Here is a 22,471-nt window from a genome sequence, read left to right as displayed (position 1 = left end):
TGGGTTGTGCAGTCCTGAAGAGAGATAAGCGATGGCAGGCTTGACTGCCCAATGCGTCAAGCTGTAGAAACAGCCCTCTGGAGGACACTATTCACCTCATCCCTAGCAGCCAATTACTCAGAGCCCAGTTAGTAAATGAGCTCACTTGGTGCACTAATTGAAGCCCTGTAAAAATAAACTTGCAGGAAGAAGCTAGCTCTGTGGCCAGATTTCCTTTTCTGGAGCATCACAGGATGAGGTTTACTGAAGAGGCAATGCAAGTAGTCATGTAGTCCACAAACTCTAATCTTGAACTGTATCAAGTCAAAGTCTAGTTCTGGTACTTACCAGGTATGCAGGCACTCACAAGTTGTTCTGACCTCAGCTTTCTCATTTGTTAAATGGAGATAAAAGAACCTATTTATGGGATTTGAGAGTTTCCAGTGAGAAAATAACATAAACTAACATACCCAACATTACAGCATTATGCCTATAACTATTTTATGTACCCAACATAATATATTAACCACATGTTCTTTTTTAATACACAAGTTGCTTTGGTTTGTGTCTAGATGTCCCCTAAAGCCTCAAGCAATTTTAAGTGAGGCTTTTTGGAGTAGCTGATCTAGAGTTTGTGATTTATTCATGGTTCAATGCTAGAATTAAGGGTGCTGGGATTAAGGGTAGGTAGTTCCTGGATCAGGCCATTGATTAGACTGGCACCACCTTAATCCCAGCAATCTGGATACAATAGAAGAAGCAGAAAGAGGTTTTTCTTCCTTTTGGCAGGTCTCTTGTTGCTTTTGCTATCTCCTGCTGCCAGCAACTGTTGCCTTTCTGCCATGTGTTATCCTGCTTTGGAGCCAAATGATTATGGAGTGAAACATCTACAAACTGTAAGCTAAATTAAAGCCTTTTCTCCGTTAACTTTGGAAGTGGGGTATTGTTTCTCAACAATGAAAGAAAAGCAATAAAGACAAAAACAAATTCTATGTACTTTTATTTTCTCCCTTAAAGCTATCAAAACACCCAACATATACTGCGGTTCTTTGGTACACAAACTAATTTGTTCCATGATTCTGGAGAAGGTGGCTACCCTTTTATTCATGACCACAGTTATGTTCATCACCCAATACAGAGTTCTTAAGGGGAACAGAGTTTTGCCAAATGCTTCAATTCACAAACTGAATTGTTCATGAATATAAGCATTCATGAACCAAGGCTTCACTGTATATGTTTGGTGACGAATATACTTGAGCCATTTTTGTCATTTCTGATAAAAATCAACCAGACTGAACATTGTTGGGGCAGCATTACTATGAATATTTAATTATTTGAAGCTGAATCTTACAGTTCTGGATGTTCAGAAGTCCCTAAACAAGATACTGGTGTTCAGGGTCTGATGAAGACATTTTTGCTGTCTCCGCCCATGACGCAAGGACAGGAAAAAAAAAAGAGGCCAGTTTTAGCTTTTCTCATTCAGTTTTTTGTTCAAGGTGCGACGCACCTAGCATATTTAAGTGGGAGTCTTATCTAAAGACATATTTGTTATCCAGTAACTAAAGTGTATCCGTATTAAAGCCTTCATGGCCTTAACTTCACTGGAAGAGGGCCTAAAACTAGAAATATACTCCAAGCAGTGAGTGGAGGTTCTGCCTGAATTAGCTATAATTTTCATAGAAGCTGAGAAAACCTGACGAAATAGTTTTATCATCTACAAAACTTTAAGCCCTTTTATTGTACAAGATCACTAGGTATTTAGCATTATGGAACAACATTATGCCTATAACTGTTTTATGATTTGAAACTTTGACGATCATTGAAAATTATAGCTACCTTTTTGCACCATGACAATAAAAGCTAATTATTATTTAAACTCTTTTAAAAGACTAAAAACAGTTTTTTTTAAAAAAAACAGCCTTTTAAAAGACTAAAAACTGATTCATTTAAAAGCAAAGGAGAAAACATGTTATATCTTTTGTTCTGCATATGCAGTAGTTGAATGAAAAGTCAGAGTTATTATACCTTTATGCTTGCCAGTCTAGCACACTTGAATAAAAAGTTAAATTATACTTCATTATTGAGTTTCTATGGAAATGTTTTTGTATTTTAAAAATGTAAGAAAACCTTGAAATAGCTTCTCTTCTATAGTTTGATCATTTTCCTGATTCGCCAAACAGAAACAAATACAATGTGACTAGTTAATTCCCAGCTGCGTAAAGATTTAAACTCATGTCTGAAAACTGGACAATCAAATTATGTAGTAGCACAGTAGCCAGAAATAAACCCAATACTTAAATGCAGTTTATTCAACATTATTAACACAAATAAAATTTACACCTATAGTCCTGTGCATTAAAAATAATTTCTCCCACATCATATAGCAATATTTTGCTATGTCAATCAAATTAAACTACCAGAAACACATGGAAAGAAATCAATTGTATAACAAAACTTTGAAAAGTACGGTATTTATCATGTTCAAGACAGTTCAATCCAGTTCTAAATAAACTTTCTTTTTCTAGGCAGGGTTTTTTTTTTCCCTCTGATTTGCTTTATTTTATGTTTTGGTTTCCAGGGAAGGTACTCAGCACAAACACTCTGTCAAACCATCCATAAAATTCTTTTTCTCCAGCCTTATATGAATTAAAAGGAAAAAACCAAGACACACACACACACACACACACACACACACACAAATAACCTTACTACCCTCAAACAAATTTACCTGTATTGATTTTAGACAAAAATGGGACTAAAATCCTATGCCCAGAATGAAAGTAGGAAAATGAGGGTGAGGAATTTATAGAAAAAGCCTTGTCCCCTTGTCACCCAGGGAATGGCTTCAGAGACTAATTGTAAAATCATCTCAGCAAATCTCCTTGGCTAAAGGGAGGGAAGCCATTTGTAACGGCCTGCTGAGTCCTAAACCCCACATCACTCTGTAGCTGAAAACTGAGAGCCTCAAACAACCTTAGTCTGAACAATAAGTGCATCTTCCCAACTACCTGCATCAGACTCTTAAATTAGCAGCCTCTGCAGCCACCAGTAGCTCACACTGCAGAGACATGGTAAGATCAGTCTTCCAAATCATGTACCACAATGGCCTCATCTGCAAGTTATGAGCAGGTGAACAATATAGATGAGACAAAAAGAGACAATGTTTGTGATAAAGTGCACACAGAGTGAATGAGAGCAAAAAGAAATGCCCAGAGTACATGCTTTAAAGAAAAAGACAACTTACCTGTTACCTAGTCTGGTTTTGTTACCTTCCATCACATGAGAGTGTGGGAGTCAAAGTGTGGAATGCAAAAACAACCCCATCGCAAAGAAAAACACCATAGGTACCATGCCAAATGCCCACGAGGCTTCTCCACATCTGTGCAGCTCTCTGGTTATACCATTCCAAAAATGGAAAGAGACAAAACTGTTATGTTAAAATTAAGAAAGGAGTTGGCTCTTCTGCTAGGGATTTGAAATTTGCATTCAGTTCAAATCAGTCAGCTGAAACTTTGAGGCAAGTTTCTTTGTTTTGAATCAATTTTACTACACCCGCTCTTAATTCATTCATTCATCATTCACTTACTATGTCAACAAATATTTACCCAGAGCTACCAAGTGCCAGGCCGTGGGAGTGCAGCAACGAGCCCAGCAGAGCAGGTTTCTGGGAGGGGAATTTCAATAAACAAGTACCGATATGAGCGTGTCAGGCGGTGGCAGATGACACAATGAAAAGAAATGAGGGTAACAATACCAATTGTTGGGAGATGCTGGTTTGTTTAGTCAGTGGTCAAGTCAATCAGGATGAGAGTTACGAAAGCAAGGGGATATGAGAACAGATGGGCACAGCATGACAGGCAGAGGAAGAGCACACGTAAGGATCTCAGGTAAAATATGTTAGAATGAATGAAGAACAAGAGGAAGGTCAGGATAGACTTCAGTGAGCAGAGGAAGAGTGGGGCAACGAGAAGGAGAAACTGAGGACAAACTACAGGGGTCTTGCAGATTTCAGCCAGGACAGCGGATGTATTATGGATGGAAAGCCACCCATTCTGGGATGGAGAGGGTTTTGAGAAGAGAGATAACAGAATCTGTCTTCACTGACATGGCAAAGAATGAAGTGTGAGGAAGCATAAATGAAGCATGAAAATTAATTAGGAGGCCATTGTATTAGACCAAATAAAAGGGGATGGTAAAATGGATTTAAGCACAGCCATAATGGAGATTCTGACCGTATCTGTCTGAAATGATGTAAAGAATGATAGAAGGTAAAGAGTCAAATGATGACCCTACAGTTCTTATCCTGAGCAACTAGGGCTATCACATATGGGGCAGACAACACTAAGACATCCCTTCAGATTCCTTAGGAATATGTTAAAGGGTAAAGGTATCTATTAAGAATCCAAATGGAGAGATTAAATAGGCTGCTGAGTATACAAATCTGGAGTTCCGGGAAGAGTTTAGAGGGGCATCTAAATAGGAACTATCAACTTATAGAGAGTGACCTACACACAGGAGGCTGGATAAGAGCACACAGAGAATGATCACAAATAAAGGGCACTTCGAGAGATTAAGTTCAGATGTGCATCAGTGGTTACAGGTCAGGAAAATAAGGGGCTTGCAACAAAGAAACCAACAGTGAGGAAAGAGATAAAAAATAGTGCCTTGAAGATCATATTTCAAGGAAAAATGAACTAACTGTGTTCATTGCTGCATATAGGTTAAAGTGATGAAAACTTATATATGACCATTGTATGAAGCACAGGACATTGCTATTCTTTCATGAGTGTCTTCTTTGAAATAATAGAAGCAAAGCCAAAAAAACAAGTCTAAGAGACAGTAGTACAGGATTGCAATCATTTGAGTGCTTTGGAGCAATTTCCCACTCACATGAATTTACCCAGGAATGATAAATTCTTGAACACACATTGCACTGATAGATTCAAAGAAAATCCAAGAGGGCACATGTACATGCACGCACACAAACACATACACACACACATACCTGCATCCACTCCCACACTCACACAAAAGCAGGAACTTGTCAGAGAGAAGTAGTTGCAGGAAATGTGGTGGCCCAGTCGGAATCTTCAGAGCATGGGCCAGAATACTCAGAACTGAGTCCAAAATGCTAATAGCAAAGGTCACAGGAACAAAGAGCAAGAATTGGGAAAAAGAGTGAAAAATTGGCAACAAGCTATCCTTAACCTACCTATGGAATTATTCTGAGGCTGAACTATCAACGTTGCATCCTAACCCTTGAAATACTAACAAGAAGTGAAGTCGAGTCTCATGCTACAGCTCAGGACAAAGTGGGAAGTCCCTAACTGCCAGTCTTAACCACGCCTTCTCATCTCAAATTCCTTACACACCAGCTGAGCACTCTATCACTGCTGTGACCCTGTACTTATTATTATTATTATTTTGGACACTTCTACACAAAACAGATAAGTAGGCACAACTCCTAAAACTCTTCTAATTGGAAGGGTGACCCATTATTTCCCAATGTCTTTTAGGTCCCACCCTCAGTGGTGCTGTTGAGAAGCATCAGTCCATTGTCACCTGCATTCACACAACCAGCTACTCATATCATGCACTGAATCCCTTTCTCAGGCTCTGAAACTAGGAAACCGAATGAAGGACACATGTGCCTGTTTGAGAGCTCCTAGAGAATTATCTTTAGTAACTAAACTCAAATCACTTTTGCTTTCATTTACTATATGATGATAATCTCACCATCAAGCATAAGCTGTTGTTGATTGAATGTTTTCTAACTAAATTCTAAATTCACTAAAGGATAAATGCTTTGAAATCCAAAACTCTATCTCCATTTCTTTTTTAAGAAATGCTAGAATAAAAACAATAGAATACACTCTCAGCCACAGATTCTGACTCCCAGATTTGTTGGATGTGAAACCTTCAGAAAGATAATAACCTTATTTATGCTTCCATTTAAACACATAAAAATAATAGTCATCTTATGGTGTTATTTTAGGAATTAGAAATAATACTTTTATGACATCTGGTATAAGACATGGGAAAAAAGAACAATCAATGTCCCTTACTAAATCCCTTTAGATTATTTTAATCTAAAGAATTTAGTGTAGCATGTGACACATAGGTTATAGATAGAAATTGATATTTATTACATACAACCAAAAGTTAAAACATCATTTAATATATTCATACTACATTTAGAAAAAAACCCTGAGAAATAGATGAGATTCTGAAAGTACAACTGACAGACAGAGAAGTCTTTAAAAGTTTATTTGACAAAAATGTCACACCTTTAGAATTTCTAGGCCTTTATGCTTCAAGCTATGGCAGGGATTCCATGGCAAGAAGAGGTTAAAGTGCAAGGTCAGGTCTTACTATTGTAGCAACTACAGTGAATGCCAAAAATACACTGACTGCCCCACCGTCTAATTACAGATAACAGCTAGTAGTCGAAGGCAGACACTTCTCCATAGAAATTCACCCAGTTCATCATCCATCACCCACCACTGTGATCACTACAACCAACCAATAGACTTGACTAGAATCAGGAGGACAAAGAAGTCATCAAATTAATCTGTGCAGCAGTAAGCATCCTTCTTGTGGGTCCTATCACCTTTTATGATATTGAGGACATCCAAGCCACTGTGGTGGCACATGCCTAAAATGCCAGCATTATCCTGGGAAAATGAGACAGCAGTATCAAGCAGCTGAGGCAGCAGGATTACAAGCTTGAGACCAACTTTAGCCAATTTAGCAAGACTTTTTCAAAATAAATTGTTAAAAGAGGCTAGGAATGTAGCTCATTGTGCACAAAGAGAATATGCTCCCTCACATCTCTGCAAAGATAGGGACTGAGGGCCATTTCTTTTAATGGGCTGGCAATGGGATCCTCTGAGTGCTCAAGGCTGTCAAGAGGGCAGAGGCAGAATGGCAAAGGGAAGACAAGCAGTGGCATATGGGCATCCAGCACTGCCACAGGCTCCCATGAAAGTAAGGACTCCCCGAGGGGTTTCCCAGATGCCAGCAGCAGTTGGATGAAAGTACTTCCAAAGGGGCCATTGGATAAGCAAGGAGACTGTACAGCAAGGGTTCTGGGTTGGTGCTCTGCTCGTGGTGTGGCTGAAGCAGGCCAAGAGGTCAAGGTTAAGCCAGGTGGCCTATGCGGGGCAATGTGGAGAGAGCTGTCCCACGAGCTCCCACTATGAGGCATCGCTCTGGAAACACATCACGCAGAAGAATGACAGCCAGTCAGAGAAGGGAAGCAAACTAGAGGGCTCTGAGCGCGGTGCAAGGAGCTCGTTACCCTGAAACTGCTGGGTTTTGTGTGATAATAATAAACTGCTAGTAATAGTTCATCCAGGAATTTGCATATACACTTTCTCATGCATACAGCTTAAATTACGAAAACACCCAGTGAAAATTTTCTATATTAAAAATATCATTATGAAAGCCTCTGATTAAATAAGCTAGTATATGTTCTCCTGTTATAGAAGTTATTTCATAGCAATTCACTAGAGAATTTTATCTATACTTGCTCTTCAGGTCTTGTTCAAATTTCCTAAATTTGTAAAACTGAGAAAAATTATCGCCTTCAAAAATCATTTTATTTTCTATCACATCAATGATAGAAAACTATTTTTGTCTGTTGGAAGAGCATTAGAATGATATTAACCTGCTTTTGCCATCTAAACTGGATTCCATAAGCATATAAATTCATTTTTCTAAGAGTATATCTTAATGAAGTCATTGGAATACTGACAGTATTCCTAATCTACAGACCTACAGTCCACTATGGAGAGTTTCTCTTAACCACTTTCTCTTTCCCAACTTGTTGTTACCACAAGATGTCCTGGAATCTACTTGTGAACTCCCCATGGGTACCTGCTGGTTCTGCCTGTTTCCCAGCATCTGCTTCCTATCAACTACTTCCATGTTTTAAGACAAATCCTATCACCCAGACTGAATGTACACAATGGTTGGATGGGACTGGCTCCCTCTCTTGTTTCTAAGCATAGACAGAGAATTCTGCAGGTCACTCACAATTTTATAAACCTAAAGCAACAGTGATAGGCTCAAAATGAACTCCTGCCTCAAACTGTCTAGCCAAAGTTAGAGCAAACATACAGAGTTGTGGGAAGTTGTTGCCTTTCCTCTAGTTTTGAACCTACAGGATATAAGCTTTATTCTGCTAATGAGCACAATACAGATCCTAGGAGTTGAGGAAAACTGCACTGAACAGAGGTAAGAGGGGAAGCAAAGAAAGAAAGAAAAGAAAAGAAATAGATAGCACTGGGGATTTGCATTTGCTAATATGAGCAATTATCCCTGGACCTTTCAGTCACTGGAGCAATGAGTTCCCTTATTTTTAAAACTAATTTCAAGTTAGTTCTTTGTACCTGAAAGAGAACTATCTGACCCACATTTTTTCTTAGGTTAAATAATAGTTCCACGTAATACAAAGATGTCTAAATATTTTCATAATATAAGTAGTGGGTTAAACAAGACATAAATCATTGTTAAAAATTACTGAGTGGTTTTTATTAGGATGTTTTCAATCAATATATAGTAAAGGGTACAGTCAGAAAATTCCAGTAGTCCCCTCAAGTTCTAAACTGTAAGATATTTAAGAGCTTTTGCATTACATAAATCAAGGTATAAACCCACACATAAAATGCAACAAAGGACATTTGTCCTCAGAGATTAATCAATATGCAGCTGTGTTCGTTGCCTGATACAGTAAAATGTGATAACTCTGAGACAATGATGTTACATTTTAGGTTTTGCAGATTAGAAACATGGAAATAAGGTTGTAAATTCTAAATAAGACCAAAAAAATAAAGAATCCAAAAGATGCCTTTTGTTTTCATCCTTCCTTTAGTTCCAATAGAGATTTCACACTGGGTAATATAAATCAGCAACGTGCTAATTAAGCTGCGCTTCTCACTTTAAGGTCTTTTTGTGCTTCTCTCAAAGTGATAACAAATGGAACATCATCATTTTTATTAGATCTGAGATCACAAAATGTCCACAAGCAATATACAGTTGTAGTGATACAATAACCGGCAAAAAAAAAAAATGCTTTAAATATCACCCACCACAAAACTTGGAATATAAAATGTGAAATTTGCAGAGGCATGACTAATGGGGTGATTTCTATTTTCCCAGCAGCTGAATGCCCAGTCCATGATCTGAACACATATAATACTTAGAAAACAGTCTTAGAGAAAACTGACAGATATATAGGGTATTTTATCTTGCATTATGTGATTTGTAGAAGTAATCTCAACTGGAAGTACTTCAAAGAAAGGCATTAAACAAGTGTAAAATAACTAATCTACAAGTATTTATTAAGTGTTTGCTACGTAGTCAGCCAAATCCAAGGTGATTGAAGAGGAAATAAGAAAGTGAAATCTAAGGGCCTATTGAGAGAAATTTCCTAACCGTATCCCTCCTGTTTATCCTTTTCCCCCCAGTCTACCATGCAGATAGCTCTCAGGCTAATGGGTTCAAAGAGTAGTCCAATTTCTTTTGCTCTCCAGCTCAGACATCTTCAGGGGCTCCTTGCAGCCTAGACATTCCGGATCTCCCAGATCAGCCAAACAGCCCCAACCTAACCTTCCAGTCTTATTTCCTAGTGTTTCCCTTCCAGTAACAATGGATAGAGGTAGGTTCTAGAATGACTCTGACAATGATAACACTGTTGCCTGAAAAAAGGAAGAGGGAGAGGAAAGTAACCACAAGTTCAGTGTTAGCTATGCACTGAACAATTAATATCTATAACTTTCATGATGTACAGGTCAGTATTTCTGCCGCTAGTGCAAAATACCCAGCACCTACCACTTAAATGAAGAGACATTTATATGGCGTATGTTTTCAGAGAATTAAATTCATGGCTTCAAGGCAGAAATAGCATGGTGGAAGGCCCTGGAGGAGAGAGCTGCCCAAACCATGACAGCCTTGAATCAGAGACACAGAGAAAGCTATTCCCTCTAAACTCTTACACACAGTGACCTACCTGCCCCAAATAGGCTCTGCTTCCTAACAGAGCTCTCAGCTATGAACTCATAAATTGATCTCTCCACTGTTGAGTAGAGCAGCCCATAATTGAATCACCTTCCAAAACTCTATCTCCAAAAACATTAGACTTCTGGGAGACATTTTATATCCAAACCTTGACATAAGGTAGCTCCGTATGATAAGGTAGGGTGCAATTGCCATTTCTGTTTTTTTAAGTAAGAAAAGATTCACATAATTAATACCAGAAAGAATGGCCATAGTCAAGAAATCAAACAATAATAAATGCTGGGAAGGCTGCTAGGAAAAAGGAACACTTTTTCTACATGGTTGGTGGGAATGTAAACTAGTAAGTATAATCATTATGAAAATCAATATGAAGATTCCTCAAAAACTAAAACTAGAAATTCCATTTGGCCCAGCTGTTCCTCTTCTACGAAACTTTCTGAAATACTACAGATATCACATTACAATGATACATCCACATGCATGTTTATAGGGTCATAAGTCATGGTAGATAAATCCCAGAAGAGACATATACACCCATCAACCAGATGAAAGGATAAAGCAAGCATGGTATTTACACACACTGAAGTACCATTCTGCCATGAAGAAAGATGAACCTGAGTCATCTGGAAGAAGAGGAATGTCACCTGAGATCATAATGTTAAATGAAATAAACTCAAATATCACATAGCTTCACTTACATTGGAAACCCAAGATATAAACAGCAAAATAAAAGATGGATAATGGTAAATGCAGGGTAGATCTTGTGCAAAATGAAAGGGGACCAAGAGAAGGAAAAGGAAAGAAAGAGATGAGATGAAAACAGGTTTGAGGTGTACCATGTGTATGTACCAACTCCCTGTGAGGGAGGTGATCATTATGTAACGCAGACAGATAAACAAAAAATGAAGGTTGAAAATATAAGGCTATGTATAAAGACTCATACCGCAGAAAATTAACCATTTTAAAAATAAGCACTCAGAGTATTACTGTGTTATGAAACCTCTTTTATCTACTTCCCAAATGTTCTTGTTATCCCCCAAAGAAATCCCATATCCATTAAGTAGTTGTGCAACATTATTCCTTTCTTCTGGCCTCTGACAAGCACAAACCTACAAAACAGTTCTACACTCACTCATTTTCAAAGTGAAGGAATTCAGTCTTTAAAGGCTTGGGTTACTTATCCAACACTTTTATGCCAGGAATGATGGAGTTTGTGACTTCTGTCCTCTTCCTCAACACTATGGGGTTTTTGAATCACAATTGCTTAAGTTTACAATGAATATGGAGACTATAGCAAAGCTAAATGATGTACCTTGGGGATCTAATAACTATAAAATGGGAAAGATACAGCAGGCAAGGCCTGGGAACACACCCTGACAGCTCTCATTACTCACGGGCTCCCTGGAGCTTCCTTTCTAACCAGCGTATTCTCCCTATACTTGCTATAGTTGGATGTTGCATTTCCCCTAATATCCTCAACCTCAGGTTGGCAGGATTTAGACACTAGTGTGGGTCTTTAACAGAGAGACTCTTGTAGGAGGTCCTGAGATCACTGGGTGAGAACTTGGAGGAGATGTGGGATATCACTATTTTTGTTTTCTTTGTTTCCTTGTTCATGAGGTAAGCAGTTTGCTCCACCACACTCTGAGAACAGGCTCAGAACAAAGTGGCTGCTGGATTTTGGACTAGAATATCCTGACTTTAGATGAACCATATTCTTTCTATTAGTTATTTTGCCATTTCATTATAACATGAAGCAACATGCCATGCATGTGTCTATACAATACACATTAGGCATCTACTATGAGCCAGCTGTCTGGTCAGCTATCACCATAACCAGCTGAATGTCTTATTCTGTTAAAACTTTACAATCATTCAAAAAAATAAGTATACAAACACTATCAGAAAAATGGGATTTTGGGGCTGGGGATTTAGCTCAGCAGCATAAGATCCTGCCTTGCAAGCAGGTGGTTGTGAGTTCAATCCCCGGTACCGATTAAAAAAAAAAAAAGAAGAAGAAGAAGAAGAAAAGAAAAGAAAAATGGGATTTTTCATTTCTCTCACGTCAGTATCCAGCTTTTGCATGGACTGTCGTGTAATATCTTCTGTAGCATATGTAAACAACACAAAATATAATATAGTGTGTATACTACAGCATTACAATTATAAAATATGCCATTACACATGCAATGCTGTGGGTATGGTGGAAGCTTAGTCCTCAGTGTGGTGGTGGTGAGGACTTTTAAGAACTAGGGCCTTGTGGGAGGTCCCTACATCACTGAGGGTCATGCTCAGGGTATGGATTAACATAGTTCATGTGGGATCCAATCTGTCCCCAGTAGATCTTCAGCTTGCTGTCAGGCAATGTCATCTCTCACTTGTAAACACACTCTGACTGTCATGGTACATGTCGCCAGGAAGCTACCAGAGCTGAACTGATGCCAATCAAACCTCCAGAATTGTGAGCTAAAAAATACTCCTTTGTACATAAAGTTATATAGCCTCAGATACTTCTAATAATAATGGAAAACAACAAATACAAAATATAGTAATTCAATAAAATCCTAGGTATAATATTATTATACACAAGAAGATGTCTTAGTTACTTTTCTCTCATGCTGAGTCAAAAATGCCCAACACCTAAAGTTAAAGTGGTTTATTTAGGTCACGGTATGTAAGGGTTTCACTCCATAACTGGTTGGCTGCAAGGTATGGTGGCTTTGCAGAGGGGGATCACAGAATATAACCAGTTACTGGGAGGCAGAGGATAGCAAAACCAAGCAAGCAGGGGACTTTAGCAGTGTCTTTCTGCTTCTTTTTGTCTTATCCAGCCTATTCATGGCAGGTGGCACTCACACTCTTAATCCCAGTATCCTTGAGCATGGCACTGCCTATGAATTAATTGCAGGACAACATACTCTAGATCCAGCCACCTCTGAAAAAGCCCCACCTGTGACCACATAAGATTTTTGGGATTGGGGAACGTGTACGCACAATCTATAATGGAAGTCACACAAAGTTAACTATCAGAACGTGACATTTTAAGCTTGACCAGTTGTTATTTCATCTTGTTTTTAGTATACCAGTAAAACAGCTGTCTGATTTGTACCCCAGTTCCCATCTTGCCACCTGCATCAAACAAGGCTCTTCAAAACAGATGAATAGTTACGGGAGTGGGAGACAAAGACAGAGTTACAGAAAGTCAAAAGAAGTGGGAGACAGAGGGATACATTTTAAGGAATTCACTCCCTACTGTAAAGACTGGGAACTCCAAACTCTGCAGGGAAGATCACAGACTCAAAAAACAGTTGATATTTCAGCTCACATCTACAGGCAGTCTGGAGGCACAATCCTTTTGGAAGAGACTTCTTTAGATTCCATACATGTAACTATATGTGATAATAACTGTAATTACCATGTGATATTTCCCTTCCTGTGCTCTAGCTTACTTGTTTAATGCAATGTCCCCTGTGTTATTTCAAATAACATTTTCTTCTTTTTAAGGCACCATGGCATTCTGCTATGTGTACATATATTTTTGATTCCATATGAATAGCATCATTTAATTTCATTCATGTATACAAATTAAACTGACTTTTGAGACAAAATAGGTAACAAGGTAAGTAATAGAGTTAGAAAATCTATGCAGATCTTTGTGAGTCATGGCATGGATAACAAGGACGTTATGCAAATGTTAATCTAGGATGGCTTCCGAGGTAAAGTTTCCATGTGATTTATGGTCACTTTGATGTCAGAACTTGATAGATTATGAGTGCATACTTGTACATAGAGTTTAATGGAAATATGCTTTATTGGATTCATTCGTTGTGGTCAAGGCTAACCTTATATATATCCTATGTTGGGTCTAATGAAGATATGTCTTGATGGATTCTTTCTTTGTGGTCAAGACTTATACTATGAGCTAACCCATAATAGAAAGTCTGTTACAAATAATTGATCCCATCAGTAAGAATGTATTCTTTTGAATTATGCCTCTGCTATATTCCATGAAGTCTCAACATTAGAAAAGAGTCCTCAAGAACTCTCTTGACACCACAAGAGGCCAAGACCAAGATAATAAAGGAAATAGGACTAGGTAACTAAAGAGCTAGGGATATAGTGGCTTGAGGTAAGTTTTGACCCAGCAGCTCAGATAATTTCACATGGATCCAGTCTCTCAGCATCCATCTGTTTTGAATTTGTGCATCTGATTCAGCTTCAGGTATCCATCCGGGCCCTCCAGAAGCTCTAGGATCTTCCCTTATGGATGAATACTACTATCAGGTTCAGAGCTCTCTTTCTCACATGCCATGTGAAAGACCAAAGATGTTCTGTAATAGCTGCCATGGAAGAGAGGAAAAATGTCTTTGCAGAAGCATTAGAGAGTCTTCTTGCCTCTCCTGATGTCTCAGTAGGTTTTATGCTCTCATCAGAGGATCTCAGTGCTGAGACTTTAATTCACTTGAGCTAATGAGAGTTCTTCCCTGAAGCTCAAGGTGGAACCATTCTTGCCAAGTTTATGAGGCTGCACTGGGGACAGAATAAATTGCTCAGTGTGGGATGACCCCAGAAGAGATAACATATGTCCATAGAAGAGAAAAGTTATAAAACCATTTTAAGTTTTTAATTCTTTAGCAAGCTATTGGTGTATTCACTGACACCAGTGGTGACACCTAAGAGAAATGTACAGGAAAGGTTATTTTTGGGGGGATTTGTGGGTTGGGCACACTTCTCCTGAAGTGGACAATTGACAGAGCTGAGAAATGCAGTGACTAGATGTCTTAGGTCACCCACAAGCACTCAGGGTTATGGGACACAGTGAAGGAAGGGAGAGAGAAAAATGCAGCACAGAGGAAGAGGTTTTGCCTACTTGACAGTTTTGCCTTCTTTGTAAGGCAGAACGACAGAATGGGCAGACTACAAAATGAGCAGAGATAGACGTTGCAAAAACAAGCATACATTAGAGTAATTCTCAGATGGGATGATCCTCCTGAGAATTTTTTTATGTCCTAGTTAATTAGCCAAATAGATAATTTATTTTACTCTGGAGAATCCAGTTTTCCCTGAGGGAAGAAAATATTCAAGGTCTGCAAAAAAAGAGTCCCAGACTACTGTGAGTGTTACTAAATACCAAACATCCTCCATGGCTTAGCCCAGCAAGGACAAAGCAAAGACGAATTATTTGACTTTAGAAGTAGCCACTCCTCTCAGGCTTCCCTTCATCCCCTTCCATCTAATTTCCCTGTGCCCTCCCCAAGCATTTAGCCCTGGAGATATCTCATGTGAGGGTAATACAGATGCTAGAGAGAATTCCTTCTGTATCTGCCAAAATAAACAGTAGAGAGAATCACACATTATGATGTATGAAGAGCACAGGGAGCACAAAATTACGACCCAAACTCAGTGACTTAGCATCCTCCCTGAAACCAATCGAAACCCCTCACCTGGCATACTTTCCCCCGGTACAGGACAGATCATAGCTGAAAAGAAGGTGTGGCTACAACCCGAGACATGATATTGCAAAAGAAATGTGAAGTTCGATTACAAGAACAGGAATGGAAAGGGTGTCCAGAACATCAACAGACTGGGTTTCCTGGGCAGCTGGTGTGCTATTATTACATCAAAGTAGAAATGATGATTCTAATAGAGCTCGGCACAGCAGGCTCCAAGATGGCAGTACTTTGCCCTATCATGACCGTCAGCCACATTTTAGGCTTTCTTTCTGTTTCACTTCTATATTTCTTCCAGAAAGAGAATATGTCATCTAAAAGGCATCAATATCTATGTTGCTGGCTGCAGTATTTCAAGTTATACATTAGCAAATTGACATTTTGGCTTATGTACATCAGTATCTTGCAAGTAGCTAGACATGAATCTGCTCTATAAGAAATGATATACATTAATAGTGCTGACAATACTTTGGCTTCTGAACAAACAAAGCTACAGAACATGGTTATGACTAGCCACAAAAACAACTTCAAAAGGGGTAGCCTGGCTATGTGGAAATTCTAGGCAGCATCTCTTTATTCATGTCCTTCAAACTACAATAGCAGAGTAGGTCTCTGAGTTCAATTCCAGTGTTAAAGAATTCTAGGAGTATAGAAATTTTTGTATGTTGAAATAGTATAGCTTCATCATTTAAAGTAGCCCAAAGTCAAAATAAAATACAATATAAGAGCTAAGGTGATCCCCATTTCAGAAGTAATGGTAAAATGTCTTAAATGAGCCATTACCTGGTTTTGGCAGAAACAAAATCCAGCGTTTTTGGTTCAAGTCTAGAATTCTTTCTGCCTCATCACAATAGTGTCCTAAAGACTGTTCATATTATTGAAATATCCACAAGAAGTCATATGTCTACAACTGTTAATTTTAAAACACAGTCTTAGCCTACTATTGTTCCTGTATCAAATAGCATACAGATTTTTATTGCACTTCTATCATAAAGTGCTCTATGTAGCTTTCAACAAAACTGCAATTGTTTTGAATGGATCCTTGTCTCCTTATTATCAAGATAGATCAAATGAAATCGTAGTGAGTAGCTAACAAAAGTCATCATTTTTACTTGATATTCAGTAAGTTACTGATAAGTCCAGAGGCAATCAAGTTTTATTTATTTTGGTGTCAGGAGATTGTAATGTTATTGCCTCTTGGAAAACTGGCATGTATCCTTTTATAAGATAAAACAATCATGCAGCCCTCTGCATTTGCCTTTTCAATAAGCAATACTCAGACACAGGAATTGGTGTGAGCGGCACGTTTTGATATATTTTGATATATATATTAAAATATACATTTGATATAACTTTCTCTCTGATCTATCCATGCTGGGTCCAAGCTACATTAAGGCAGAGTCGGTCCCCCAAAATTCCAGGCCGTGGTCATGTGAAATGGGCAGTCTGGTAATGGGTCACTCGTGCCACATCTGCAACGTGATAACTAAAATCCGAGCAAGATGAAAAGGAAAGAAATTAAAGCACTGTATCACACAGACAGCAAAAGTATCCATAGCAGAATAGGAGGGAAAACATGTTGGCTAGAAACGGTAAACTCTAGGAGAAAAGGTGTTACCTAGGGCAGCAACCCTAAGAACTCAGTGTAAATGCTCTATCAAGAAAGGGATGTCATCAAAATGTATGGTGAATGTTTATATTTTTAAAAATATTTGTTACAGTAAAAAAAATTGCTATTTATCACACTCACTGCCAAATCTTATTCCCTTGTTTCCACCACTTTCTGAAGCAGCTCTGGAAGTCTCTTTCGTACCTTTAGTTGCACTGCCATGGCTGCTTTATTATCCTAATTAATTAAAAGTGTTTACATCTCCGGGTCATGTTGACTTTGAGGAAGGGCCAGAAGTCACAGGGCACCGGAGCTGACCAGTAAGGTGGGTAAGGATACGTGGGAATGTTTTCACAAGCCTGCCTCTCTCTTGGCTAGAACTTGACGGTAGTGTTAGGCATAGTTTGAATCACGTCTCAGACACTCACAAAAGTGGACCTCCACAGTGCTTCAGAAAGTGGCAGGAATGAAGGATAGTTTGTCCAAGGTGAGGCAGAGTGTTTTGAAGGGAATTAATGACAATGAATGCTTTACTTTTATAAGTTTTTATTTAAACAAACACTGTGTGTATGCCTTGATCGTTCTTTGCATTCTAATTGATTCCCTAGCCCAGTTAGTTTCTTACAAAATCCCCTTACTTTGCACTTTCTTGTCTAATTGTATATGTTAGTTTTAAGAACCCACACTCTTCAGTGAAAACAAATAGGGTCTAAATACTTTCTTTTTGGAAAAAAAATAATAAATGACAGTTTTCTGGAGCTAACTTGTAGTGCTGATGGACCAAAAGCAATTTTCCTTCAAAGTAGGACTTGTGTCTTCACTCCAGGCAGTCATCAGCAGGGACAGTTCAGCAAGGGCTGGGGCGAAGAGAAGCAGCAGCTTGATGAAGGTGAGGTACAAGATTCAGAAAAGATGGAGCCCTGTGTGTCCTTCAGGCCCTGAAAAGTCTTACTACCTGTGTCAGATGGAGAGTCCTTACTTGATTTATGCTTTGAGAGGATAACCCTGGCTATTGGAAATGGAGAAATGAAAGACCATAGACTGAGGAAAAGGTAACGATGGCTTGAACTTGGTATTTGCAGATTAATTATCTGCGAGAGTTCAAGTGAAAGAGATCACGGTGATTCCTCGAGGCACTGGAGGCTTGGAACTGCCATTGAGAAAGCATCACCGACTCACAGAGCTAAAGAAGCTGTGGTACTCCAAGAGCTCACTTTCTAGAGGGGACACAGACAAGTAAAAGGATGTCAGCAAAAGCAGGTTCCACCTCTTGGATGCTTACTTCATACCAGACAATGGATGAAACAGTCTGAAAACAATGTAATTGAGTCGTCACAATGACTTCTTATGATAGATGTGATTTCTCTTATTTTGCAAGTGAGAATATGGAAGTTTGCCCGGGTGAAGTGACTTGCCAATGCTCTAAAAAACGAAAGACAGTACAGTGGTTTTAAACCTGCATCTGTCTAACCCCAAACTCATGTTCTTACTCCTGTGCTGTAGTCTGACTCTGGCTTAATCTGAGGGAATACAGTAGGCGGCGTGTCTGAAGCAGGCTCAGGAGTACAGAGCGGTTTACCTGTGACGGAATGATTGTGTGATCATTTTTAACTCATAAAACTAGAACCATGGACTGGATGATTTCCATGGCCCCTTCCAGCTCTAAAAGCCTATAATTTTAAACATCGTGATGCTTCTTTTCACTAAAATGGGAATCATTTTTATTCCTTAAGATTGAATAGCATATAACACAATTCCCTTATTTATACAAAGCTATTCCAAGCCAGGCTGAAGGCAGCTTCTAGCCTTACAGTTTGCCCATTTTGAAGTGCAAAGAGCACAAAGGGTAAAGAAGATAGCAGTGAACATAGAAAGGTGAATGAGGAGGAAGAAAGGGCAGAGCAAGGGTATAAGGACACCATCATAAAATAAGCAAGGGAAATAGAAGTTGGGTTGGGAAAGCAGCATTTTGCAGAAAACTAAAGAAATTGTGCATCTTTCATACTGAACTATCATGACTGTTAACTAAAAAATTCACTGACAACTAAAAAAGTATTTTGGCTGTTAATAGAAACTTTGATTGTCGCAGTCTTCCTTGCTTCAAACCCTGACTTGTAATATCACACCTGCAATTTATCACCATTGCAAAATCATAGGAACATATTTTCACCCAGATAGGACATAAATCATGCACAGCCACAAAAAGATAGTACAATGTATTTGTTTACCTTGCATTTGGAGTATGTCTGAGATTAAAGTGAAATTTGACTAGATGTAAAGAATCATAACAGCAACATTGGTTTTAATTAGTACCTAACAATCATGCCCTGGTCTTGTCATCACTAAATTGGCAATGGGTGCTCATAGCATGTGGATCTCAGTTGTGGGGAAACAGCATTTGATTTGCTGATGCTGAAAGCAAAGGAAGTCGCAGTGAAACCATACCAAAGTGTGTGATTAGCACGAATGAAAAACAAAGGCTCTGGCTTTTTAAGCTCTGCTCCAGGCGGTGTCATAGTGTGGCAAGAGCTCAGGGCCTGTCCTACTCTCCATTCCTTTGGATACTCTGGGAGGATTTCATTTCTACAAGACATCATTAAATCTTATGTTGTGCTTTGAAACATTTACAAAACCAAGTCTCAGATTATAATAAATTCAGTCTTTTAAAATATAAATAAATTTAAAAATAAATATAAATAAATTTGTCCAATATATTAGAATCATCATCTCTAAGTAACTCCCTGGAAATTGCCAAGGGAAATGATATTCTCTTATTATAATGCCTATTCTTTTATTTTCTTTCTTCTTTTAGCACTGGGGATTGAACCTGCCTTTTTACTGAGCTACATCCTTGGCCCTTTCTTTTTTCACTTTTTATTTTGGGACAGAGTCTTGCTAATTACTAAGTTCCTGGGGCAGGGCTGCAACATGGGATCTCCTGCTTTGGCCTCACAAAATGCTAGGATTCCAGGCCTGAAACCAGCACTTACAGCTTGTGATTATTTTCTAAAAAAAAAAAAAAAAACATGCTAACCACAAACAATAAAATGGTCAAAAGGGCCTAAACCACACAAAATAAATTCAAATAGCTAATATACAAAATATCTAGTCTTCTCTGTAGTTAAATAAACTAAAACTCCAAAAATGTACCAGGAATTTAGGTAAGCTGATGGTGTGAGCACAAACATCCAATTCTCCCAATTCCTATATTCCTAGAAAACATTTCCAAACATACCATAAATAAAACCAATATTCACTCTGGAAAACATGAAAGATTTCACCCATTAGCCAAAAAAAAAAAAAAAAGTGTAGTTTACCTGCTGAAGACAGGGAGTGTGGAGGGCAGTGGATTGAGGAAGAGAAGCAAACAGAGCCAGCTGGACAGGAAGCAGAGGCAATCTGTGCGGCCAGGGGTTCCCACCAGCAAGGAGTCCTCAGGCTCCATTCCTCTCAGAGAAAATCACTCAAACTTATTGGAAAGGTCCTGATTCTCCTAATAAATAAGAGTACTATTCCTACACATTACACGAGTTTCTTCATTCTAAACAAGACTTATTGAAAGAGAGTACGCAGAAGAAAGAGAAGAAGGCATATTACTTTTACATGTCAAGTATTGGATTTTCTAAATCTGTTCTTTATGTCTTTTATTTTATATTTAATTTTTTTTTGCTCTCCAATGATGAGAATGAAGATGAGGACAAGAATTTTAGATATATAAGACATGTCCAAGTACAAGAGGAATGCACTCACAAACAATGCAGTTAGAAATGGTGTGGAAGCATACCACCAGGTTCTTAAAAGAATTTTTCTTAAAGTCTTTTTCAGAAAGATTATTTACTGTTTCAAAGAGGCTCAACATACACGGAAGCACCAGGCTGAAACTGCTCTTAGTAACTGAGTCTCTTCAATTTTTTGTGAGCAGTTTATATCCCCTGCAAACAATCCTTGACAAATAATGACCTGCACGTTTTCAGATTCCTCTTTAATATTAGAGGATCAAAGTTCTTAGATCAGTGATTCTCAGTGGTATCTGCACATTAGAATCCCCTGAGGAACTTGTAAATCCCTGATGCCCAGGCAGTAACTCAGATATATAAATTAAAATTGCTAAGGATGGAACTCAGGTATCCATAGTTTTTAAATCTCCCTAGGTGATTCCTATATGCAGTCAAGATTAAGAAGTACAGTGCTCCGAATCTTTGCTCTATGTTGAGCAGAAAATAGAAAATCGGGCCGGGGGATTTAGCTCAGCAGCATAAGCACCTGCTTGGCAAGTGTGAGGTTGTAAGTTCGATCCTTGGTGCCACACACACACACACACACACACACACACTAGAAAATAAAAAAAGAACAATACGGAGATAACGCTTTCTCCCCAGTAGGATGATGCACATTTCCTTTTTGATATTTTTCTTTGTCAAATGTATTGCTTTTCCAGCTAAGATCCTATTAAAATACTTTCATGCCACACCAAAAGGACACTTGAAGGCCTTGCTGGCCAATCACTCTTAGCAACTACAAAGCAATGGCTTAGGGATGTCCCTCAAAGACACCCTCAACACTACGTTCCTTCCTCAGAACAGAATAAACTATATGGTAAGAGCACAGTTTTTGACTCAATGAATTTCAGGATCAGCAAATGAAAGGTTGACACATACCCTGGCCAACAGAACAAATAAACAGACTCTCAGAATACATCACACAGAAATAGTTCTAAACACCATTCAGGTGTTTTGTGTATTTATTAATGTAATAATGAAAGTCAGCAGTAAATAGCTGGGGCTGTAGTCTACTCAGAGTCCAAGTGTCTCCTGGTGTTATGTTAAGTAACCTAAGGAAGCCCATTAATGCTTAGGTCACTGTGATTATGTTTGGATCCATGAGCTGCAGGAGGAATCACAAGCATCGCTGGGATCCTAACACACTTGTCACCGAAGCATGTGAAAGACCAAATCCATGCAGGAGTCAAGGGCATGTCATTGAAATAGGTCAGATAGTTCAGCCCAGAGTGTCAGATTCAGAATGTGATATCCACATATCCCCTCAAAGCTGTTCTATCCAGATGTTTATTTATTAATGTTTGCTAGTGCACTGAAGTAGATTTCCAAGTCAAACACTTTTATGATTGATTGGAGCAGGCTTGACTTTAAAGAATTAAGTGTGCTTACTTCTAATTCCATAAAGTCTCTACTTTATAATTCATGCTCTTCTCATCAGTGGGAATTACAGAGGTTCAATTCTAATGCAAAAATGTTTACCTTGACAGAGTTTCACTAAATAAAGCTAACACATATCATCGTGAACTCAGAAATCATATTAATTTTGAAGAACAGCAAAAAAGTGGACCAAAGAAAAAAAAACTTTTTCTATGGCATTATCTCTCTTTTCACAAAAGCAAAACCAGGAGCTTAAA

The 22,471-nt window shown here is 38.5% G+C and overlaps 1 protein-coding gene across 4 annotated transcripts in view; it reads right to left on the bottom strand.

The window, feature by feature from the left end:
• Gba3 (glucosidase, beta, acid 3 (cytosolic)) overlaps positions 1–22,471 on the bottom strand; it is a 115,008-nt gene that overhangs the window by 23,251 nt on the left and 69,286 nt on the right. Inside the window, exon 5 of one of the 4 annotated variants that reach the window (XM_063240319.1) lies at positions 328–396. Coding sequence (XP_063096389.1) covers positions 377–396 — 20 coding nt within the window. The 3' untranslated portion in view covers positions 328–376. 4 annotated transcript variants of the gene reach the window in all.

Source organism: Cavia porcellus, unplaced genomic scaffold, assembly GCF_034190915.1.
Source record: "Cavia porcellus strain 051 isolate PalLab524CR breed Dunkin Hartley unplaced genomic scaffold, mCavPor4.1 scaffold_30, whole genome shotgun sequence".
In the NCBI taxonomy this organism is placed as follows: Eukaryota; Metazoa; Chordata; class Mammalia; order Rodentia; family Caviidae; genus Cavia; species Cavia porcellus.
This window is presented reverse-complemented; position numbering and strand designations above follow the sequence as displayed.